General features: G+C 37.9%; 1 protein-coding gene across 1 annotated transcript in view; it reads left to right on the forward strand.

The window, feature by feature from the left end:
- The window catches only part of COL6A5 (collagen type VI alpha 5 chain), a 93596-nt gene that overhangs the window by 53943 nt on the left and 13024 nt on the right, over positions 1-26629 (forward strand). The window contains 6 exon segments of the mRNA XM_023207395.1: positions 2653-2664; positions 4532-5016; positions 12554-12647; positions 13198-13857; positions 16868-16958; positions 19457-19668. Coding sequence (XP_023063163.1) covers positions 2653-2664; positions 4532-5016; positions 12554-12647; positions 13198-13857; positions 16868-16958; positions 19457-19668 — 1554 coding nt within the window.

The following is a 26629-nucleotide window of genomic DNA, read 5'->3' on the forward strand; positions in this document are numbered from 1 at the left end:
ATATCATTTCTGAAAATTTGTCCCAAGGAAATACAGCAAAAGAAAGAAAAAAATATAGGTAAATATGATTGGTGGAATATTACTTACTAAAGCAAAGTGATTATACATTTAGACTGTTTACACTTATAGAAAAATTAGGTTACAATATATCATCTTCTGAGAAAATATTAACCAAATATAGTTTTTATGAAGACAATCAAACTTTGAAAAATACAGGCATTAAATATTATAAAATGAAATTGAATCCTCATTATTTTTGCATGTAGGTAAATACATACATAGAAACAAGTACTAGAAGCAAAAGTAGAAAAACAATGATTTACTGTGTTCAAGGAGGTGGAATTTTAGGAGATCTTTCTTCATTATGTTTCCATTGTGGTTTTTAAATAATCATAATCAGAAGAATGTAAAAGGGGAAAATCAGAGACTTTACTGAAGGAGACTAGATAAAAATGTTGTCATTGCAAGTATGTGGCAAGGAAAGAACAGCAAAAAAGCAGGTTTAGAATAACTGTCAGGCTAGCAGAGGAGAAGCTGAGTGTGTCACGAAGGATGAGTAAGCAGAGGAGGAATTGTGAAGGGAAATCAATTGGTTGGAGAAGATGGTGAGTTTACGTATTTTGGAGGTAGAGGAATGTTGTGTAGACCCTACATGAAATGATCGACCGCAATGAAATGGGGCTTTTGTAAAGATGAGGGAAGGAGACTCAGATGTTCAAATCATTCAGTGCTAGTGGTCCTTAAAAACACATGGATGGATGAGGTTTCTCAAAATGTAAAACTAGAGAGTCAGAAACAGAATCTCAAGAGGTTTCTGTTTCTTGGCAAAAAGAGTGGGGCCAAGGTACAGAAAAATGGCATTCCAGAGATGTGAGAGTCCTGCCAAATGTGGGCAGCTTGAAAGGAGGCAAGAGGAAGGAGGCAATGGAGAGGAGATTCAAAGGGAGGAGATAGCGGGAAAGGCTGTTCAGTACACAGGAGGAGATGAGAACTAGGGACTGGGACTACAGGGAGAGAAAAAGGGAAGAACCATTGTAGGAGAAACGAATGTGGGATCAACCTTCCTCAAGATGTTGCCAGTCTTCTCAGTAAAATCAAATGACGTCTTCCCAAAGAAGACCAAAGTTAGGTGGAAGGGGCTGGGGAGGTGAGGACCAGCCTTGGAGGGTTTGGAATTTGAAGAGAGAAGTTTTCCAACATAGAATAAAAGGAGTTAGCCCATAAATCAGGAGGTCAGAGAAGAGTAGGCAAGTTCTATAACCACACAGGGCACTGATTGGATAACATGGAACTCCAGGATGCAGACTGGAGAAAAAGATGCAGGCAACAGGCCGTTAGAGCTGATCTAAATGGCCTCACTTAATAGCTGACATTTCCAAGGTTTCTCATCTAACATCATTTGCTCCTCAACCCAGTAGCAGCTCTGTGACACCCAGGGGTGAGGGCCAGGCTGAGACCTTCTTTGGAGAATAAAAGAAGGCGTCTAGGAGGCTGGGGAAAATTAAGAGAGAAAGGGGGTGGTTGAGAATAAAACAAAAGAGCCCAAGTGATTAGCATTTTGGAGGGAGATACATAAGTAAAGAATTTTAGGAAAAATCAACTTAAAGGAAATTGCTCAAAAGAATTTAAGTAATTTTCCCCTAAGTCACCCAGCTTTGCCAGACTCAAACCCAGCAGGTGTTTCTGCTTCTAGAGCCTGTGCTTGCAGCCTTGGAGCTGTGTTTGAAGTGAACAAGTGGAAGTATTCGGGAAAAGGGGGTCTGTTTTGAGCCTCCAGATGCAAAGGAGGCTGTGGGTTATGTGTGCTGTCTGATGGCAGTTAGCATCCCAGTGGCCACGGGGTTAAGACAAACAAAAGGTGTTCACAGGGTAGATGGCAGGGGACCACTACTGCATGACAGCAAGACAGAAGGCTGGTGTGTTGCCAGTGTTAATAATATCTTTTATTATATTGGAGTGACTCATTTGCTTCCTAGGAATAGAGTGAAATGAACATGGAAATTATTAGGCCTGTGGTTTCTTAAAGATGTATCAATACTTGCCCTGATTCCTCTCAGTTTTACAGAGTAAATCAGAGAAACCAGATGGTGTTTTGCTCAGGAGAAACTCCTGGGGTTTTTTCTTTCTCCCTCTGGATGTAGAGATCACTCAAACAGAGGAGCTGTGCTTTTTATCAAAGGCAAAATTCACTTGGAAATCCCCCCATGGTTGTACAGGAAAATAAAGGCTCCCAAGATATTCATCAGGGAAGAAAATAAGAACCCATATTTTAGCCTTGCGTTGCTGAATGACTCTCAGAAGGCTATAAGATGAGAGACAAAACAAATTGAATTTCAGCTATCTTGCCGTTTAATCAGAGACTCATCTATTTTTGCTTCTAAGACGAGTGATCAATGTTTCAGTTTCAACCAAAATTCTGCTAAAGTCTGCTGGCTGTGGTTTACAAATGGAAAAGGTTAGGAAGACTCACAAATTAATAAAATTCTGTTGACAACTTCCTCAATACTTTAACCTTGGCTTCCTGTCAAGAATTAGCCTCATTTGCAGTTAGACTCAAATCACATTTTCAGCTTTGTTAAAATGATGTTTTTTGAACTATTTGTAGTCTTGTTCCAAAAACATAACAAACTTTTCCCTCTCTCCTTTTCACAGCTTGCTGGAAAGGTGAGTATTCTTACTATGCTCTTCCCTGCTGAGATCATTACTGCATTCCAACAAGACCAGTTTGAAGGAAGCCTTCACCCCCGTGGGAAACAGGCCTCCTTCCTTCCATGCAGACAGTTCTTTCTTTTGATTATGACTATAGTTGTCAGTGTCATGATTGACCTGATTATGAAATGGTGACTGAATCCCAGCCCCAAGCCTGGGACCCATCACAGTTTACAACTCACTTTCTCCCCAGAGGCGGCCCTTTGCTGCTGGGGGATTCAGTAAACATGGCTCTCTGACTAATCGACATTCTGTTGCTCTGTCTGCCACTGATGCCCTTGACACTGGCTTCTTGGGTGTAAGATGTGTCCTTTCCTCCCTCTGGCCCACGCTCATACCTGTCATCTCACTGAGTGCCCACTACTTGTAAACCTTTCCTGCCCATGGCTGTGGATGATCTGCCACCGATTCGGGGCTGCACGGCGCCTTAGAGCCCTTGGATGGCAAGGCCACTGGAGCCAGTGGCTATGTCAATTTCAAAACGTTCTGGTCTCCTAGAGGCCTGCTGATATAGACCCTCAGGGTCTTTAAGTGTGGTGCAGGTTTGGAACTATTCACCTTAATTCTGCAAAAATATACCTTGCACACAGTAAGCGCTCAATACAACTTCATGGATTTGGATTAAATGTATCTTTCATTTTTCTTATTCTATTGTTCATTATCAGCTTTCATATTTTAAAATTACTGAAATTTCTTCACGGTAAAATTATTTGATTCAAAACACTTCTCTAAATCAATACTTCCCTATTTTTACTACCAAGAACAGTGGTTGGGATATGGGATATTTTGAGTGTAATATGCTTTGGGAGTTAGCCAGATTGGGGATAGTAGAACAGCCTGAGCAGATGGAAGTGCTTATTAAAAGAAAAATCATTTTTCTTTTCCTGTGTTCAGACTTTAACAAGGACATTGAAAAGTGAGGTTTGATACATAGGGTAGATTTTCTGTGAAATTCTAAAGCTCAGTCATCGTAAGACATGAGAATCGAGCTGGGAATGGCAGATAGTCCCATTTTTGTAAGAGCTTATTGCAAACCTTCATTGGTTCATGTTGCTTCCTTCCTCTTGCCACCCTGGTCTTCATTGAAAGCCAGCTTTCCTGAAGCCCCTGAGATAGCCCCTTTCTGGAAACAGCCTCTTTATCCTCTGAATCCTCATTAAGAATAATCTTTACTCTATACCTTATAGTATAATGACGCTTGCCAATACAAGTTCCTTGAGGGCAGTGCTGCACTTGGTTCATCTTTGCATGTATTTCACAGTGAATGTTATACTGCATTTCATGTGGTAGGTACTCAAATATTTGTTGCAAAAGTGGATGGAAATCTTACAACTATCTTTATAATTAATAGATTATTTTGGAAGATTTTGGAGGAGAACAGATTTTCAAGATCCCCAATCAGCTATAATTTCTTTTTATTCATTTTTAAATTTTACACACAATAAAATTCACTTCTCTGTGTATGTGTTCAGTTTTACCACATGCATAGATTCATGTAACCACTACCCTGGTCAGGACACAGAACAGTTCCATCAGCCCAAGAACTCCCAGCAATTTCATTTTACACAGCTGACTGATATGATAGCAGGCTGTGAAGTCTGAGCATTATATAGCCAAATATTCATGCTCTGCATTTTTATAACAGCTTCAAGTTTGCAGACCAGATTTCTTTCCTTTCTTTGTCTGTGGGTACCTCTTGTTCTAGAGCTGGATGAAGCACTTGCTTTGCCTCTGTATGAATCCACTTCATTGGAGTAAAGGGTAGGGGAAGGGATTTTGATCCAGTGAAATAACTTAATACTTCTGCTTTTCTTTTTTCTAGAAAAATGTCCAGTATATCCAACAGAGTTAGTATTTGCTCTGGACAATTCCTATGATGTCACAGAAGACAGCTTTAATAAAATACGGGACATCATCACTTCCATTGTCAATGACCTTAACATCAGGGAAAATAACTGTCTTGTGGGAGCAAAAGTTGCCGTGGTTTCCTACAACTCAGACACCAGCTATCTCATCTGTTGGTCTGACTACAATAGGAAGAAGCAACTCCTCCAGCAGCTTTCCCAAATAAAATATCAAGGCACCACAGAGCCCCGAGATGTTGGTAATGCAATGAGGTTTGTGGCCCGCAACGTGTTCAAACGGACATATGCAGAAGCCAACATGAGGAGAGTTGCTGTGTTTTTTAGCAATGGTCAAATGGCCAGTAGGTCATCCATCATCACGGCCACCATGGAGTTTAGTGCCCTGGATATCAGTCCAACAGTCTTTGCTTTTGATGAGAGAGTTTTCCTTGAAGCTTTTGGGGTAAGAATTTCTCTTGGCAACTTCTTTATTTTTAAGATAGTAGTATTGTGATAGGGCAGGATGGGAGTGGTAGAGAGTCAAGGAATGTATGTGGCCTCTTGAAAACTCCTTTACAGTTTTCACAGCTATATTGTTTTCAGTGTCTGTGAAATCCAATCCTGAATAGTAACAACAGTCAATGATAACAGCAACCACATTTGCTCAGTTCCTGCTGTATGCCAGGCACTGTCTCCAGAGCTTTCCGTACGTATTCATACATTCTCACAGCCCTCAGGGGTCAATGCAGCTGTCATCTCCATGTTAAAAATGAGGAAACCGGGGCCAGGAGTGATGGCTCGTGCCTGTAATCCCAGAACTTTGGGAGGCCAAGGCGGGCAAATCATGAGGTCAGGTGATCGAGACCATCCTGGCCAACACGGTGAAACTTCATCTCTACTAAAAATACAAAAATTAACTGGGCATGGTGGTGCGTGCCTGTAATCCCAGCTACTCAGGAGGCTGAGGCAGGAGACTCACTTGAACCAGGGAGTTGGAGGTTGTGGTGAGCCGAGATGGCGCCACTATACTCCAGTCTGGCAACAGGGAGAGACTCTGTCAAAAATAAAATAAATAAAATAAAATAAAATAAAATAGCCCAGAGGATTACTAGTGACTTAACTATATATTACTACTAAGTGGCTAAACTGAGATTCCAACTTAAGTCTATGTGATATAAAGGGCCATGAACGTGGTGCTCTACCAGCCCTCTACTGCTCTGGTGTTTCTCAGATTTGTTATCTGCTTGCTGTAGCTCACAGAACAGCTGGCCTTAACCAGTGATGGAAGACGTTCAGGGGATCTTTGGACCCCTATGGTCATGCAAAACATTTGATGTATATGAACATTTTTCCCAAGAGAGGTCCTGTCACTTTTGGATCCACAGATTCTCAAGGGATCAATTCTCCCCTTCCCTTCCTCCTAAGAAACTTAAAAACCTCTTCATCTGTTCTACAATTTTTCAATATATTCAGATTATCCATAAAATAACATTCTTCTGGAGCTGTGTAAAGCCATCATGTCCTTCAAGAGATTGTAAAGGTCTATTTTTATAAAAAAAATGTACAATTTCTACCATATAAAGAGAAAGAATCTCTCTATAACATGGAGAGAATCAATCTGTTCCTAACACATCCAAGCATTTTTTGGAAATAGGAGCCACAGAGAATTACAACAGATTCTGACAAAAAGGATTGCAGGAAGTCAAAGTCCTGTGGTTTTCAGTTTTTCTTTTTGAAATTTTTCTGCCTCCTTAATTTTTCTCTCTGGGGAAAATAAGTGACATTTCAGCTTTGAGAGTTGCATAAAATTCCAGAATACAAGAAATCTGAATAAGACATCAAATTTAATCCTTCAGATAGGACTGTGCCAAAGCCCTCAGAATCCCCAGTGAGAAAGAGCCTCCAGTCACTCTTGTTAACAAATCATTTTAAATTTGCATCATGTCTACAGAGAAGGTGACCCAGGAAGCTATCTGGTTCTCATCACTCTGCTCTTACCAGATAATAACCCCACACAGTCATTCTGACCGCATATCACGCCCTTTAGTCATTCTTTATTCTTCCCTGCCTTGAGCTCTTCTCCACTCAGGACATCCTCCTCTCTGTTCTCCTCTCTCAACTCCCTCCTTCCAAACCTCTTCATCAAGTCCTCACTGTTTCAACTCTGAAGGCATAGAGCTGCTACCCTTGATGTCTGAGAGTATCTGTTTCCCCACATACCCACACTGGATTTTACCTATTGAGCTTTTTAAATGTTTGCCAATTGGGTAGGTAAATAAGAGTATCTCGTTGTTTTGATTATATTCCTGTGTGAGGTTAAGCATTTTTTCATATGTTTATTGCCCATTTTTATTTTTCTGTGAAATTCACCTCACATCCCTTGTATCCCTTGTTTTTGGCATTATTATTTCTTTTGGCAAGTCTGCTCTGAAATAGTTTGCCTTACCTTTTTTTTTCTTTATTTCTTCTAAAAAAAAAAAAACCAGGATACATGTGCAGAACATGCAGGTTTGTTACATGGGTATACATGTGCCATGGTGGTTTGCTGCACATATTGACCCATCCTCTAGGTTTCCTCCCCTCAACCCCCACCCCTCAACAACCCTGGTATGTGTTGTTCCCCTCTCACGGTCCATGTGATCTCAAGGTTCAACTCCCAATTATGATTGAGAACATGCAGTGTTTGTTTTTCTCTTCCTGTGTTAGTTTGCTGGGGATGATGGCTTCCAGCTTCATCCATGTCCCTGCAAAGGATATTATCTCATTCCTTTTTATGACTGCATAGTATTCTATGTGTATATGTACCACATTTTCTTTATCCAGTCTATCGTTGAGGGCATTTGGGTTGGTTCCATGTCTTTGCTATTGTAAATAGTGCTGCAATAAACATATGTGTGCATGACTCTTTCTTGTTAAATGATTTATATTCCTTTGGATATACATGCAGTAATGGGGTTGCTGGATCAAATGTATTTCTGATTCTAGATCCTTGAGGAATCGCCATGCTGTCTTTCACAATGGTTGAATTAATTTACATTCCTACCAAGAGTGTAAAAGCATTCTTATTTCTCCACAGCCTTGCCAGCATCTGTTGTTCCCTGACTTTTTAATAATTGCCATTCTGACTGGCATGAAATGGTATCTCATTGTGGTTTTGATTTGCATTTGTCTAATGATCAAGGATGTTCAGCTTCTTTTCATATGTTTCTTAGCCTCATAAATGTCTTCTTTTGAGAAATGTCTCTTCAAATCCTTTCCTCATTTTTTGATGGGGTTTTTTGTTTTTTTCTTTTAAATATATTTAAGTTCCTTGTAAATTCTGGATATTAGACCTTTGTCAGATGGGTAGATTGCAAAAATTTTCTCCCATTCTCTAGGTTGCCTGTTCACTCTAATGATAGTCTCTTTTGCTGTGCAAATGCTCTTTAGTTTAATTAGATTCCATTTGTCAATTTTGGCTTTCATTGCAATTGCTTTTGGTGTTTTAGTTGTAAAGTCTTTGCCTTTGCCTATGTCCTGAATGTTATTGCCTAGGTTTTCTTCTAGGGTTTTTTATGGTTTTGGGTTTTACGTTTAAGTCTTTAATTCATCTTGAGTTAGTTTTTGTATAAGGTGTAATGAAGGGGTCCGGTTTCAGTTTTCTGCATATAGCTAGCCAGTTTTCCTGCACCATTACTGAATAGGAGATCCTTTCCCCATTGCTTGTTTTTGTCAGGTTTGTGGAAGATCAGATTGTTCTAGATGTATGGTGTCACTTCTGAGGTCTCTGTTCTGCTCCATTGATCTATATGTCTGTTTTGGTACCAATACCATGCTGTTTTGGTTACTGTATCCTTGTAGTATAGTTTGAAGTCAGGTATCATGATACCTCCAGCTTTGTTCTTTTTGCTTAGGATTGTCTTGGCTATATGGGGTCTTCTTTGATTCCATATGAAATTCAAAATAGTTTTTTTCTAATTCTGTGAAGAATGTCAATGGTAGTTTAATGGGAATAGCATTGAATCTATAAATAACTTTGGGCAGTATGACCAATTATGAAGATAAATAAAATTTTCATAATATTTATTCTTGCTATCCATGAGGATGGAATATTTCCCGTTTGTGTCCTCTCTTAATTCCTTGAGCAGTGGTTTGTAGTTCTCCTTGAAGACATCCTTCACATCCCTTGTTAACTGTATTCCTAGGTATTATATTCTCTTTGTGGTGATTGTGAATGGGAGTTCACTCATGATTTGGCTCTCTGCTTGCCTATTGTTGGTGTAAAGGGATGCTTGTGATTTTTGCACATCGATTTTGTATCCTGAGATTTTCCCGAAGTTGCTTATCAGTTCAAGAAGTTTATGGGCTGAGATGATGGGGTTTTCTAAATATACAATGATGTTGTCTGCAAACAGAGACAACTTGACTTCCTCTCTTCCTATTTGAATGCGCTTTATTTCTTTCTCTTGCCTGATTGCCCTGGCCAGAACTTCCAATACTATGTTGAATAGGAGTGGTGAGAGAGTTAGCCTTACCTTTTTATCCTGAATCCAGTCTCAAGTGGAATTTAAACTTGCAAAGCCCTACTGATGTTCTAGAAATTTCTAAAAATGTTTAAAAGTATTAGCAGGTTAAATCTCTATAAGTCTGATTTTTCTCTATAGAGTATATCTTTTTAAAAATTACCCATGATCTTTCCTCTTGTGAAGTTGGATAAAATGGACAGAGTTATTAGTTATTCACATTCCCCTGTTTTATTATTTTTATTAGTTTTATATATTATCATTTATTATATTATTTACTATTAGTATTATTTATTAGTTTTATTGCTGGAAGAGACCCTCTGTCTACTATAGATTGATTTTTTTCCCTCTCTGCCACATTATTCCAATCAGGAGAGAGAAATAAAACAACTTTCTGACCTAGATTTTCAGTTACTGCTTCATTTCTTGGCTCCCATATAGCAATCTCCTAGGGGAAAAAAGAAATTGTCTATATTTGCTGTCTCCGGTGCCTCTCCTAGCATTCTTTCTTGAGATAATCCCAGTCACATTTTGATTCCTGCTACTCTCCTGATATTGCTCATGTCAAGGTCAACTGTGATCTTCATGTTTCTGCACCTAGTGGTTGATTCTGTTGATTCTGTCTGCAAATCACTGAACTTATTTGCAGTATATAACATTGTTGATTCTGCCCTTCTTTGGGAAACATTTTCTTTTTTGGGCTGACTTTTAGTATACCTCTCTTCCTGGTTTTTCTCTTACCTCATTAGTTGTCCCTTCTCAGTCTAGTTTTCCGATTCAGCTTCATCACCTTGGCCTCAGAATGTCGGTATTGCCCAAAGCGCATGCCTTAGCCCTCTTCTCTATCCTTATGCAATCTCTTGACACTCTCATCCAGACTCAGGGTTTTAAATATCCTCAATGATATGTCCATCTCTCATCCACACTGCATCCTTGAACTCTAGATTCATACACACAGCAGTCTATTCAATACTTCCACTTACATGTTAATGGATATTTCAAACTTACCACATCTAAAATGAAGCTTCTAATTTTTTCCCAAAACTTGTACAATGTACAGCCCTCTTCATCACAGCTAATAAAAATCCTATTCTTCTACTTGCAGTTATCTATGATTCCTCATCTCTTCTTATATCCAACATTCTTAACTTTAATGTGTGTATATATGTGTGTTTGTGTGTGTCCATGTATACAAAAGTACATATATGTACATATATACACTAAAATGTGCATATGTGCAATAAAGTATATTAGTACTTATTAGTAAATATAGCATTCATTTAAGTACTAGTATTAAGTATTGGTATAAGTACTAATCTTGGTATTATTTGTAAAAAATATATATCCAGAATTTGACCACTTCATAGTGTCTCTGTTTTTGACACCTTGATCCAAACCACCATTATCTTCTGCCTAGACTGTGCAATCACCTTTTCCTTAGTGGCCTTGTATTCGTTCTTGCCCTGCTACAGTCTGTCTGAACACAGCAGCTAGAGTAATCTTATGGAAGCCCTAAGCCACCAGGTTATTCTTCTGCCTGAAACTCTACAATTTATCATTTCTCTCAGAGTTAAAGCTAAGTCTTTACAATGGCTCGCAAGGCTCTGAATGATCTACCACCCAATCCCTCTTAGTAACTCTCTGATCTCACCTTCTCCTTGTCTTGTTCTCTCTCACCCCATCCCAGGCACGCTGTCTTCCCTGCTGATCCTCACACAAGCTAGGCATGCCCCTGTTTCCCCAGAGCTTTCACCTGGCTGTTTCCTATGCCAGAAATTCTTTTCTCCATCTTCCCTCTCCTTTGAATTTTTGCTTAAATGTCATGTTATCAGTGGACTCTACTTAAATGTTATCCCAGATTTTCCCATCCCTATTATCCTGCTTGGTTTTCTTTTTTCCATAAAAAATATTACTTCCCAACATACTAAATAATTTACTTTTTTATTATGTTGATGATATAGCTCTCCCACTAGAATGTAAGATAGAGGGTTTTTTTGTTTTTGTTTGTTTTGTGAGACAAAGTCTCGCTCTGTCACCCAGGCTGGAGTGCAGTGGCACGATCTTGTCTCACTGTAACCTCGGCTTCCTGGTTCAAGCGATTCTTCTGCCTCAGCCTCCTGAGTAGCTGGTATTACAGGCATGTGCCACCATGCCCAGCTAATTTTTGTATGTTTGGTAGAGACGGGGTTTCACTATGTTGGTCAGGCTGGTCTTGAACTCCTGACCTCATGATCCACCCGCCTTGGACTCCCAAAGTGCTGGGATTACAGGTGTGAGTCACCGTGCCTGGCCAAGATAGAGGTTTTATCTGTTTCATTTACTTTCATATCCCCAGAACATAAAACTACACCTATAACATTGTAGACATTCAATAAATATTTGTTGAATGAATGAGTGAATGAATGAATGAATGAATGAAGAGCATGGGGTTTACTCCTATGAATAAACTTCCTTGGTTTACCAGGTCAACATCCAGTCTTTACATGTGGGACCAACAAGGTCAAATACAAAATAACACCCAAAGCATCCAATTTAATAAAAATAGTAGGAATGTAGTAAACAGTTTCTAAACATATGGCTGGAATGATTATAAATATTTTCCAGTGTTGACTCAGCACTTTACAGAAAAACAGAGGGTTTGGCTTTTCTAGCCCTTTAATTTGCTGAGGGAGAAAGAGAAAAAGCATAAAAATCTTTGTTGATGGAGAGAGAGCTTCCTCACTACCTGGGAATGATAGATTTCTTTCATAATAAAAGTATCTGTTTTGCATGGTGCCTCACATAGAGTAAATGCCCAATAAAGAGTTATTGACTCATTGAATGAATGAATGAGTGCTGTATATTGCCCATTACAGTGAGTATTAAAGTATTTTAAAAAGTAATCAGGAAATAAGAAATCAGAGAGTGTACCACCAGGAATTTTGAATAAAATTCTGTCAATTGCTTTTTGAAATAGACTTTTAAGTGGAATTTGTGATTGAGAAGGTCCCCTTGACAACTGAGAGATGTGCCTTCTTCTAGATAGAGTGGACTGGAAATAGTTGGGATCACTACCTACAGAGGCCAAAGGAAGCTTGGGAATGTACAGTTTATGCAGGGCCCAACTTCAGAAGCTGGCATGTGGTGTATAATCAGCTGGTGCATAATCGGAAGTGTGTACAAATTTGGTCCAGAATTGCAGGCTTGGAAATAAGAGATTTTAATACTTGCCCCAGTGAGTGAATCTGGTCAGGTTATCTCATGGCAGTTTTCTCATTATAATCTAGGGATGATGATACTTGTTCTATACATAGTTTTTGTGTTATGTTTAGGATAAGCAGGGGATTTTGTGTGTGTGTGTGTGTGAACATGCACTGAATGGAACAAGGAGCTATAATGCAAGGTAATAGTGATTAGTTGGGTGTTTTTTAAACTAATCCTTAAAGTGACTGCACAGTGGTTTCCTAATAGTGACTAAAAACAATGAGCAAACATGCATTCACTTCTTTTCCAATGCAGTTTGACAACACTGGAACATTTCAGGTGATTCCAGTTCCTCCAAATGGGGAAAATCAAACATTAGAAAGACTTCGGCACTGTACACTTTGCTATGGTAAGACCAATGAAGAGAATTGACTGTGCTGAAGAGCTTAAATGCCTTCTAGATGAGTTATTGAATATGGCTTTATCCAGAGATTTCTATTTTTAATCATAGGTTCTATTTTCAGTTTTCTAGTTTTTCAATACCATATGTCATAGTTTCAATCTCTGGAATGTTTGGAGTTTCCATACAATGTGAAATTTGGTTTAGAAAATTATCCCAACCAATGTAGCATTTCTTGGGGACGATTGGGTAGTTTATATCAGAAGTCTCTAAAATATCAAAAATATTTTTTAAATGAGTTTGGATATGACTTGTACACTGCAGGTATATGTGCTACCTACATCTGCTTTCAACAAAGCCCTCCCCTTATTGTCCGCTAGTGCCTGGAGAAGTATTGGGACATTGAAAATTTCTCATTAATTTAAATTATGTGAGATCAAAGAGGTATTGATCAAATTATAATTCTTGGTAATTAGTCACTGAATCACTTGAAGATCTCAAACAAGTGTCCTGTTGGGTCAGTGTTGAACCAATGATGTGTCTCTCTGTGTGTTTTCAGATAAATGTTTTCCAAATGCTTGCATTCAAGAGGCTTTCTTACCTGAAGATTCATACATGGATGTAGCCTTCCTCATAGACAATTCTCGAAATATAGCAAAGGATGAGTTTAAGGCTGTGAAAGCCTTGGTGTGCTCAGTGATTGACAACTTCAACATTGCTTCAGACCCTTTAATCTCAGACTCTGGTGATAGGATTGCCTTATTGAGCTATTCTCCTTGGGAAAGTTCCAGGAGAAAGATGGGTACAGTAAAAACAGAGTTTGATTTTACCACTTATAACGACCAACTCCTAAAGAAGAATCACATCCAGACTTCCTTCCAACAGCTAAATGGAGAAGCCACAATTGGTCATGCCCTACTGTGGACCACTGAACATCTCTTTCCAGGAACACCCTATCTAAGAAAACACAAGGTCATCTTTGTGGTCTCACCTGGAGAAAACTATGAGAGAAAAGAATTTGTAAAAATGATGGCTTTGAGGGCTAAGTGTCAAGGCTATGTCATATTTGTGATTTCTCTGGGCCCTACACATAAGGATGACATGGAGGAGTTAGCCAGCTACCCACTTGATCAGCACCTGATACAGCTTGGGAGAATACATAAACCAGATCTGAATTATATTCTGAAGTTCTTAAAGCCATTTTTATACTCAGTCAGGCGTAAGTTATTATTTCATTGGTTTTCTTTGTTTTAATAAGCTAGTGTTTGTTAATATATTATTGTGTATATATTAACAAATACTATATTTTAAAAAACCTGTTTCTGTGTCTATAGCTAATCTAAACATAATTTATGAATTAGATGGTGAGATGGGGCCAGGAATGGATACTTTGCTGGTTATACCCTGTTTATATCCTGGTCACAAAATGGCAAGGCCTGAGGCCTGTTTTTATCATAGTGTGTCTGTTAGCCAAACTCTCAGCACTAGAAAGCCACAGAGTGACTAGAGGTCTTATGAGTCACATTTGCTCAATAAGTTCTAGCAGCAGTTAGGTGATTTCCAGAAGAACATTCAAGTAAAAGTTTCACTTGCTATACCTGTTTTATTTCCAACTTTGGTACACCCTGGAGACCTGTGTGAGGATGTGAAGATAGCAGAGTCCTGGGCAAACACATCACCTAGTAACCTTGTTAAAATGCAGGATGTTCCTACTGAGGATGTCTAGGGTGAAGCCTGAGATTCTACATTTCTAACAGGTACCGCAGTAATGTCAATGCTGCTGGTTCATGGATCACATTTTGAATAGCATGGCTCTAGGCCAGTGCACTATAAAGGGTTACTTATTGGATGAGTGCCAGGCTACAAATTGATGTGTGAAGAAATAAATACACAGATTGAGAGTAAACATCTAGAAACTTTTAAGGCAATTTGACATTGATTGCTGTGGCATACAGTTGCATGATCAGTGGACTCTGTCTCACTGAACAGGATTTAGACCAAAAGCATCAGTCTGCAAAGAACTAGAAATAAGAATACCTTGTCCTCTACCACAGATGGTTTGGGAAAACACTTTTCTAGAGCAATTGTTCTCAATAAGGCACAATTTGCCCCAGGGGACATTTGGAAATGTCTGGAGGCATTATTTGGCGGTCACAACTTGGGGATGCTACTAGTATCAAGTAAATAGAGGCCAGGGATATTGCTAAACATCCCACAATTCACAGGACAGACCCCCACCACAACAAAGAATAATACATCCCCAAATGTCAATAGCAATAGCACTGAGGTTGAGAAACCCTTCTCCATAAGATCCCACAGAATCAGAGCTGAACCTTTCCTTTCTGGAAATCTGACAGTTTTAGAAGTAAACTTGGCTGGAATCAATGCTACCACTGTACAATCCCAGTTTCCTTGCTATTCAAAGGATTTCCCAACAACACCACAGTGATAATGTCTTGAGCGTTCACTTTTCATTGCAAGGAGAGCTCCACCTTTCTCCTGTGATTCATATTCAATTAAAGAATCCAATAGTTGCCCTCTTGGGAACACTGTTATTTCTTTAAATCTAAGATGCCCTCAATTGTATAATGTAAAGGAAAAAAAGTTTCCAATTAAATTTTGATACCAACTTTCCTATTAAAGCATTTTATTTTACAGCAATTGAAAGAGTTCTTTTGGATGTATGGTAAATATATCACTCCTGTGCATGCATAAAAAGAAAATCTATGAAATAGGCAGGATAAAGCATTCCTAAAACAACTTCTTATTCAGAATTTGACTCTTTTGAGCTACTTCTTGGCTCAGAGTCATTGGTATCCATTTTTCTCTATGCAGTATTGTTCTTTGTGCCATTAAGATTGATGATAATGCAACATTTTAAAAGACTATAAAACAACTCAAAGCTGGTCATGCTGGGCTGTTAAGTGGCTTTGCAATTATGTAGAGGTAGCCTACTTTTGACTTTTACCTGGGAAGTGTTAAACACACCCAATTCACTGCCTTCCCACAACCACTTGGTTTGTAGGAGTGAAAAGACTCCTCTGCTGGTATTTATGGGAATGTTTTCAAACAGCTGTCCCCAATTCTACAAGTTTTGGTGCTGGCATGTTTGCTGTTCCCACATGCACAGGCAATGACCACTGCATCACAATACCTGCCCACCCAACAGTAAGTGTCAGATGCAATTTATGAGAGATGCATTTTCATTTTAAAGAAATAGGAAAAAGGCCGGGCACGGTGGCTCACGCCTGTAATCCTAGCACTTTGGGAGGCCGAGGCCGGCGGATCACGAGGTCAGGCGATCGAGACCATCCTGGCTAACACGGTGAAACCCCGTCTCTACTAAAAATACAAAAAATTAGCCGGGCGTGGTGGCAGGCGTCTGTAGTTCCAGCTACTCAGGAGGCTGAGGCAGGAGAATGGCCCGAACCCGGGAGGCGGAGCTTGCAGTGAGCCGAGATCTCGCCACTGCACTCCAGCCTGGGCGACAAAGCCAGACTCCGTCTAAAAAAAAAAAAAAAAAAAAAAAGAATAAAAGGAAAAGAATGCTCATCTTAGAATTCAAAAATGTGATTATTATAAAACTACAGACATTATCTGAGATATTTTCATAGAACCTTGGATCATTCAATGGCTGAAGGTCTTCTTTAAAATCTTTTATTTTCCTGAATGGGGCAGGGTAACATACTTCTCAGTATTCCAAAATGTATAGAACAACATCAGGAAGGGGATAAATAGGCATGTTATTTAGACCAGTAAGGTAAAATCTTGTCTGTGATTCTTTTCCTCATAGGAATCAGTGTTAATGGGTGCAGAAGCACAGAAATGATATCAATATCATGTAATGAAACATTATCTTGTCTTTGTTTGATCTGTTAGCATAAGTCTGGGTGAAAAACCTTTGATGAACCAGAATAGGGTATCTCTTAGATTATGTTAGCCTAAGCATGTGAAAATCATGTGTCCCTGCATCACAACTAGCCCTTAGATGAACAATTTGAGGAAGTCTGTTTCCATGATTCTGATAATCCTTTGGCTGCTAAAACACTCTGAAATCAAATTTTGAGTGCTATTTCTAACAGCTATTTTCTGTTTTCACCCCAGCCAAATTTTGCTGAAATATGTTAGTGACATTAATTGCTTCAAGAGGATTCCTGTTGGGATTCTCTTTACCTAGGAAACATCATTTCCAGTTTTAAAATCTAACTATAACTTTGTTCTCTCAATAGGGGGATTCAATCAGTACCCACCACCGATGCTTGAGGATGCCTGTTGTCTCATCAATTTAGAAGGAGAGAATGATTGAAATGATGGTTTCCAGTGAGTTAGAAAGCTCTTATATTTACAAGTGACTGTTAATTGGCTGATAGGAGTATTACTGGTTGATAACACTTTATTAGGTTGAGTATGCTAACAAGGTCACTGAAGTAGACTTTTTATGCATTCCATTTTCCATAGCTGAAATTACACATCAGGTATGATTTCCAATTTGATGTTTTTATAACATCATAAGCTTTATTACAATTTTGCCTTTAAATTCATGGTTTCTTCAGAAATTCCTGTATTGAAATTTACCCCAGAATAGAACCCACAATTTATCCTCGATCCACCTCAACCTCACTTCTTATTTCTCCCAACCATGAGTTCTGGTCACACTGAACTCCTACCTGCCTTGTGTGAATTATCCCATTTCACACTGCCTGGGACTCTTGCTCCTTTCAGTGAAACCCTAGCCATCTTTCACGACCCAGATTGAAGCTATCTTGTGTTTGAAACCAATGTTTACTCCCCATCAAAACCCATAGTCTTTTTTTTTTTGCACTGCTGAGACACTTATTAGGGTCTACCCAGGGTCTTGTCTTGCTGAAGTCTGAGGCTACATATGATTCATGTTTCATCTCCAAAAGTTAGCATAAAAGACTCCACAGTATAATAGTGTATATAACGTTCCTTGATATTGTATCCTAAATAAAAATATAACTAATTAATCTGAATGAATCTTTGCTCTGAAACTGAGTGAAAGTGGCCCGTCTTGGTTGCTTTCTTCTTTTCTATATGCTTCATCGAGCTTAGATCCCTGAGACCCTGTTTAGACCCAGGTTTAGACCCACAATCACCCCATCTTCTCAAATTGCAATTAAGTAAAAGAGCTTCTCAGAACAGATAAGGTCTCTTTGATACACCCAGGAGCAAAATGGAAAGGTGAGTTCTCCAGAATTCATGCAAGCACATGTTCCTCTAATGTCATATTTCATTTACTTGGTAATTATGCAGGGAAGCATCTAGCAGCCAACACCTTCTGAAGGACAATGTGGCACTGATCTTATGTGAAGCAGTGTTTCCCAACCTTGAATAAATCATAAAGTCGTTTACAAGGGAAACCAATCCTATAGGACAGCAGACAAAATATAATGTTATTTAAACATTTACAAACACAAATCTAGCTGTAAATATTATACACTTATAGTTCTTATGCAGCTGTTAAACCAAAACAAGTTAATATATCAAATCCAGACAAACTCAGTGAGACAAAAATTTTCAACACTAACTTAATGCAATGAATGATTCTTCTTTGTCAAAATGGAATTTTTAAAAACCAAAAAAATGGTAGATGTTGGTAAAATATATAAAATATGGTGCATGCTGCAGAAGAACATTGACATGCAGCTTGCCTACTCTGTTACATGATGACATGATTCCCCACCACGTATCTTCACCTGCACTACTGCAAAATTATTCACAGTGTGCCATCACACATGATATCATTTGATTTTCTCTTGGTGTGAACGTATTATTTACATATTACATCTGACTTTGCTTCCTCTCCTCATTAACTCTCAACAGTTAAAGTCATATTACTGGGTGCCAAACATTAGTATCAAATACAAATGCAAACATGGACATTGAAATTACATAAAATTGCATAATCAAGAATAAACGTCTATTGAATATGTTTTACATCATCAACCAAATAAAAACACAAAATTCTCAAATTATCACAGAGAACTCTTAAACTGCTATGATTATAAATGTAGACACTATTTTAAGAGACACTGATATGGGTTATGTTTTATATAATCTTACTTTCTCACAGCAGTGCTTGGTAGATTAAGTTTTTCTGCATTTTCCATGGTGATTGGTATCAATCTGAGATATAATATGATTGTTCCAAATGCTTGTGAGTTTCTTTTCACTTATCTAAAACTCTGTACATGCTGGACATGGTGGCTCACACCTGTAATCTCAGCAGTTTAGGAGGCTGAGGAGGGAGGATCACTTGAGCCCAGGAGTTCGAGACTAGCCTGGGCAACACAGCATGACCCAATCTCTACAAAAATTAAAAATTAGCCGGTCATGGTGGCATGAATCTATGGTCCCAGCTACTCAGGAGGCTGAGGTGGGAAGATTGCTAGAGCCCAAGAGGTTGAGGCTGCAGTGAGCTGTGATTGCACCGCTGCACTCCAGCCTGGGTGACCCTGTCTCAAAAGAGTGAGTCCCTGTCTCAAAAAAAAAACAAACAATAAAACTCTGCACAAATCAAACTTGGTTATTCCAAAGTAGTACTTAATAGCCTCTAGACAGATGTGAGAAAAAATAGAATAAGTAGAAAATTTTATCAGAGTTTTAAAAAATAATATGTATAATGAATCTCAATGAATTATTTGATTGAAATGGATTTATATTTTCACCACCCAATTGGTTTTTTAAGGAGGTAATTAAATAACTATGTTAAATGTTAGGATTTTTTTATTTGCCTCCTTCTCTAAAGTTATCTGGACTCACCTAAAGTTTTTTTTTTTTTTTTTTTTTTTTTCTAGATTTACTACTGAGCTACAAGAAGATTTTTCAGGAGAGAATGACTTCATTGGCCAAGAATTAAATTCTGGGAGAGAATCTTCTTTTGTAAAGATAGAGGACAATGGAAGTGACTATTTGGTTTACCTTCCAAGCCAAATGTTTGAGCCACAAAAATTAATGATCAATTATGAAAAAGATAAAAAATCTGCAGAAATTGCAAGTCTCACTTCTGGTAAGAAAATGAAAAGTCATGATGGAAATGTTTAAATAGCTGGGATCCTCATCTTTTAACACTGGTAGAAAATCAAATAAATTAAGGCTGGTATCTAAAGCAACTTTTTTTTAAGTTCATTATGGTAGATACAACTTCTACTTTTATTGAAATTGAATGGTGACAGGCACTGCTAGGGAGATCACTGATGGAACCTCTCAGAAATGTCCCTGATATTCTCACCACGCTTAAGATTTCTCTAGAATCCACAGTTTAGAAGGTTAGTATGGTGTAGAAGGAAGCAGTACAGTGAACATCAGAGCAAAGGAGGGATTAAAATGACTTTTTTTTTGGCGGGGGAGATGGAGTTTCATTCTTGTTGCTCAGGCTGGAGTGCAATGGCATAATCTTGGCTTACCGCAATCTCCGCCTCCCGGGTTCAAGCAATTCCCTTTAAAATGGAATTAAAAAATTCCTTTTCCCTAAAAGTTGGCCTGGCCAGTGTTCCAGAATTTGTGATAATATGAGAAAGTATGTTTTATTTTTGTGGTACCCAGAAATGATAGAGCATAAACTCCCTTGATGCCTACTCTATACATTTTAATGGCAAAGCAATAACTTTTGTAAAAATGTAATAATTTCAAACAAATTAGATACAAAGGAGTATGTCTGTACTTTCATTAAAAAGTGTGACGGGAGGTAGGAATGGTTAATGGGTAGAGAAAAAGGAAAGAAAGAGGAAGAACTTCTATTTGATAGCACGACAGGGTAACTATAGTCAATAATGTAAAAAAATTTAAAAATAACCAAAAGAGTGTAATTCAATTGTGTAATACAAAAGATAAATGATGATTCTCATCATTCCATGATGAGAGTGAGGTACCCCATTCTCCATGATGTGATTATTATGCATTGCATGCCTGTATCAAAACATATTATGTACCCCATAAATACACACACCCACTCTATACCCACATAAATTAAAAATACATTTATTTTTAATTCCAAAGAGACTATTCAGCCATTCCACCTATGCATCCGGAATCTTCTAAAATGCTTATTTGGCAGAATGTCAGCATTTTAAGCATTGTTCCAAAAGTATCATATGGTAGTTAGAATAGGTAAGTACAAGAGAAAAAAGGGGCCAATTTTGTACTATAATATTCATTCTTAGTAGCTTCCCCAGATAAAATTTTTTTCTTGGGTTTAACACTTACATCCCCACAATTATTTCTAAAATATAAATATTTGAACCTTATCTTTAAAACAGCTAAACTTACCTTTGTACAAGCTACAATTAAGGATAAAAAAGACAATAATTAGTTGAAAAATAGGCACCTTAGCTCAAAAAAAGAAGTGATGCAGTAAAACTAGATATATGTAGTACCATGGTATTAAGACATTCAAATGTGTATTTTTTTAGTTAAAACTTTTTTTATTTTCTTGTAGACACAGACTAAAGAAGAAAATTAAAGATTTGTACCTTTTAATGGATATTAATTGTGCGTGTTCATTTTAATGAATAGCAAATTACAGTAGCCTTCAAGGCACAAGAATTTGTTATGGTTTGGTTTTAAAAGGGGAAAAAAGAGAAGAAGAGGTGTTTTGGCAGAGGGTTAGAGTATCAAATTGTCATTTGTGATAGCTTTGTTAGAGCGAAGCATTCCAAAGACTAGTAATTTAGAAGCATGAACATTTTCAGGAAAGACAGATATGACTGGATATGAAAGGAAGGAAGGAAAGAAGGGCATCTCTGCAGCCATTGTTAATGACTGATGTTCAGTATAAAAGAAAGACTTTTCATTGTTTTTTTTCAGCTCTCGGAGAATCAAGATATGTATAGTTAGTGTAAGGTCCCATTTGGCTGAAGAAATAATTGTTCATAGCTCTAGCAGGGAAAAAAATGTAAATCCTACTGCACCCATTTTCTCCTGCAGTGAGTTGAAGTATGCTGAGAGTTCTGGGGATGATTACATCAGATTGGGATAGCCTGGCAACACTGAGTGTTTCAGACAGAAGTATAATGTGTATTTTTTAATCCTTTAAAATAAATGTGAGTCTCAGATCATAAGTGTTTTCTAGGAACTTAGTGCTATTCTTTTCTTTCTTTCTTTCAATCATCTTTAGCCAGTTGCCAAAAATTGCTGAGAACTTCCTGTATAGTGTGCTGTCCTGTAGAGTGAGTTGTAGTTCAGATATTTTGTTCAGTCACTCAGAAATGAGCTTTGATAAGTTCCAGATGTATGGCACAAATAAAAGGTTGGTAAGTTTCATAAGCACCTCCATATGCTGTGTTTGTTACCCATTCATAATCTAATTCTTTTGGCTAATGGCTGATCTGTCTGCCCTTGAACTGAAAGGCTGGGAAAAGTCAGGAATCTTAACCATTTAAGACATTTGTAGTACCCAGAGTCCTGTGAGCTGGCAATGAGTTGTGTATCGCCCTCTTTCAAAAGAAGCACAATCACTGACTATCTTTTTACCTATGCCTCTTTTTCTGTTTCTCCCCATCTGCTCTGGTTTGAATTGAAATCATCTTCAATTCTATCACCTTTCCTGGCCCTCTTTTTACTTACAGCAGCCCAAGGACAACCCATATCAGAATTACCTGGAAGCTCATTATAAGCACAGATTCCTAAGCCCTCCTGATAACTACTGTTTCATATTTAGGAGTGTGAACGAGGAGGAGAAAGCTACAAACTTTATAACCACTGTAGGTAATATTTGTATGCCCTCAAGCTTGAGATCAACTACTTCAATGGTTCTCAAAGTGTTGTTCCTACACAAGCAGCATCAGCATCACCTGGGAACTCATTAGAAACACAGATTCTCGGCACTTGTCCTGGACTACTGAATCAGAAATTCTGGGAGCAGGACTCACAATCTGGGGTTTAACAAGAAGCTCAGGTGATTCTGATGTAGGCAGAAGTTTATGGGTCACTGCACGTTTGAACATTTTGGTGTGCCAGATTTAATCTGTGCTCTCAATGGAGCTGAAAACAATTGGTTATCTAGAATCACAGAATAGAAATGAGAATTTGTGTTGCTAAAGAGTTCCACATGAAGTAGATTATAATTTTATCTTATTCAAGAACATCCATCCATCTATCCATCCAACATCTATCTGACAAAACACATTTAAGATCTAAATATGTAGACATTATCTAGAGATACTAACAAGCTTTTTGAACATAACATCTGCAATATAAAAACCCCTTGCAACATGCAGTCCCTTCTAATTACTTGCCACAAAATGCACTTTGTTCTTCGACGTTATGTAACTTTAAAATGGGTTGTTTAATTCTAATTAAATTGCGACTATTGACCCACTGGTAAACTAGCACTTTCGTCAAAGATGCTGTATTATGCTTGCAGATGTTTTCTTGTGAAATGTTTTTTAAATGCTGTATTAACCAGTACTTAAGATACAACTAATCTACTTTCATAATTAAAAAATAGGATAATTTGTAATGCATTTTAAATACTAACCCAAACACAGCCTAGGGCCTGCTCCTAGCTTTAAGCAGCCCCAGGCCTTAGGATAACTTCAGCTGATGTTCTTTTCAATGAGCTCATTAAGAAATGAGAAGCAACACTTGCTGCTTCAGGCTAGGCTGGAGTTTTGCTTAAGGGAATTTACACAGGTTTTGTTTTTCTGTTTAATTTTTCTAACTTTACTCTTATTCTGATTTATAAATTGTTTTGGTTTTAGAGCCAATATATATATGTATTTTTTGCTTTGAATTACTCCTAGGATAATAGAACTGGAAGGGTATTAGTGATGACCTGGTAAAAACTCACCTGCGAGCAGCTCTACCCTACCCCACACAAGGGGACATATTGCAACGTCTGGAGACATTTTTTATTGTCAAAATTGGAGGACCCCACTGGCATCTAGTGAATAGAGGTCATTGCTAAACATTCTCCAATGCACAGGACAGCCCCTCAGAACAATGAATTATCAAGTCACTCTTAAGGGAAGTGTTTTAGAAGAAACCTCATGCCCCCAGGTTTATGGAACTGACAGACTCACTAGACAGGCTCTCTACTGCTACATCCTGTCCACTGTTCCCTTATTAACTGTCCAAGATTCTACTATATATTTTTTACAAATGATAAAAGTACTATTATACCATATAAAATTCAAATACCGAGTTTCAAATCAAACAATTTAGCAAATTGAGTTATTTTTAATGCATAATACATTCTTTTGTTTTTCCATAGGCATATAGGTTTACAGTTTTATTTAATTGCATATCCTGCTTTTCATACGATATTATGTCACAACATTTTCTGTATTACTGTAAGCTTCATACTGATTTTTTAAATGTTCTCAAAATATTCCTTTTGAGGAATGAATGCATGTATTTGACCATTTACTTTTTTTTGAACACTTGGATTGCTTCTAATTTTTACTGTCATGTATCAAACTTGAATGTATATTTTTACTTGGGCTAAATTTAAATCTGCGCTGGAATAAAATGCAGCAGTATTGGCTTCTGAGTCATCCAAAGAACATCAGCTGAATGTTCTGCTTTCCTATCAGTACACTTTTCAAATAAGAAATCAGCAGCAGAATTGTAGTAATGTCTGGATTTTAATAACATGTTTTAAATGTTATTAAATAATAACATGTTTAAAATGTTAAGGAATCTTAACCATCATGTTGCTCTTTGTGGAATAAACTGAGTCTCCCATTACTTCATTTTAAGCTGTCAAGTGAGATGGCTATGCTTCCTTTTACTTGGCAATTTGTTATTAATACTGTCATTATAGTTTCAGTTGTCTTCCATGAAAGTTTCACATGTGAACAAGACGCATGTAAACTGAGGGTTCAGAATAAGCGGACTATCTGAATTCAGACGTACACTGACATTGCTTCTGTATGTTTTGTGCAATCATTTGTTGCAACTAATGAATGTTCTAGAGTGTTGGTGGCATTTTATGTCATGTGACCCTTTCTAATGGAATAAAAACTGGGTACTTGAAGTATTAAGTAGATGATGATGGTGGTGATGGTGATGGAGGCGGTGGTGACGATAGCATTGGTGCTGGTCATGGTAGTAGTAAAGATGACGGTAGTGAAGATGTTTGCTGTTGCTGATGGTTGTGGTTGAGGTGGGTGGTAGGGATGGTGGTGATGATAATATTGGTGGCGATGGAGATAAAAGTATGAAGGTGGGGTGGTGGTGATGGTGGTAGTGATGATGGTGATAGTGAAGAGGTGATAGTAATAGTAATGATGGCAGTGGTGTGGTGGTGGTGGTGGTACTGGTGATAGAAGGAAGATATGATGGTGGAGTGGTAGTGAGAGTGGTGGTGATGGTGATGGTGATGGCTGTGGTTGTAGTGCTGATGGCAAGTTAGTTGGATGATGGCAGCCCTCATGGAGGGCTTACTATATGAAAAGACTCTTAGATTTTTGCATGGATTTTTCCTTAACTATTCAGACATTCTTTCATATAACAAATATGTCTTTGGTTCCTGTTCTGAACTAAGCCCTGAAGTGGACTTTTTGGGGAAATTAGGGAGATATTAAGAAAGTCTCAGACATAAGCTTTGTCTTCAAGAAGCTTGTCATCTGTCAGGTATATTCTGTGTGTGCAAAAAATGACTACTTCAATTCAGAAAATATTGAGTTTAATTTTTAAAAAAGTGGCATGCTTTGGGGGATCAACATTCATTCCATGCAGGACACCTTTCAAAGTATTGCATACACAGTATCACTTGATTGATGAACAATGAATGAGGAATAATAGTAATCACAGAAGCTACTGCTTATTGAGGGCAACCATGGGCCAGCCACCATATAAGCACTTTATAGACATGATTTTATTTAATTTTTATTAAATTAAATCTATCATTATTCCCTTTTACAAATGAAGACACTGATGTAAAGGTTAAGAACCTCACACAAATTCAGGTAGATTGTAAGTGGCAGAGCCAGGATTCAAAAACATGACCATCAACACACAAACACGGACTTTTAACAATGTATGCCATGTTGCCTGGTGATGGTCATTTCTGCATTTACAAATGAGATATGCCCAATGGCCAAATTTGAGTATAAACTAAATCACTAAATCATGTAATCATAGTTTTTGTGGCACAATTCTATTTTTAAATTTAAATTAAAAAAAAACCTTCTTATAAACTCATCCGGAGGCACAGAGCACAGAATAAATAACTCCATTAAAACCAACCTGCCATATCCCAGGTCATTTGGGTGTAAATGACTCCTAAGGCATGCATCGCCTTTTCTCAGTGTGCTGGTCCCTTTCTGCAGACTACTGTTTCAGAGTAGGAAATGACCCACAAGACTCACTCTTATCATCTACATGCCACCTAGAAAAATCTAGGCCCAAAAGACACGAATTATAAGTCTTTGGAGAAAAGGATGAAATCTATTTTAAGGCAGTCATCCCTACTTATTCAGGTAAATGAGGGAAAAGGACTTCAAACAGCAAAACAAGAGAATTTTTAATATGTCTATATTTCCCTTAGGCATAAAATCAATGATATCCATCAGACACATACGTATTTGTGCCTGCCTCCTTTGTTGCCCCAACTCATGCCTTTAGAACTTGACCAGTGACTTTACCAGACAGGAGGGGTGATGGGCCTGGGCTGGCAGTGATAAGTGGAGAGGTGTATGAATGATTACCTACTCCTTGAAGTTAAGCATGTGTCAACACAACAGAATGAGAGTTCTCATTTTTGAGAGCATCTGTACACCTGTGCATGTGTGTGTAAATTAGACCAGCTGACTTTGCTTTTTTCAGTAGAAGTCCTGGTTTGGATAATATACTGTCATGGGAAGGATTTTCAGATGCCTGAGACTTTTCTTTGTTTCTTTCTAAAAATTATATTTGTGGAGTAATTAAGATATGCAAAACATGGTGCAAACTTTAATTTTCTCAAAAACCTTGTTGTGGTATATTATTACATATTTTTAAGGTAATGAAACTGAGGCATGGAGAAA

This window comes from Piliocolobus tephrosceles, chromosome 2 (assembly GCF_002776525.5).
Source record: "Piliocolobus tephrosceles isolate RC106 chromosome 2, ASM277652v3, whole genome shotgun sequence".
In the NCBI taxonomy this organism is placed as follows: domain Eukaryota; kingdom Metazoa; phylum Chordata; class Mammalia; order Primates; family Cercopithecidae; genus Piliocolobus; species Piliocolobus tephrosceles.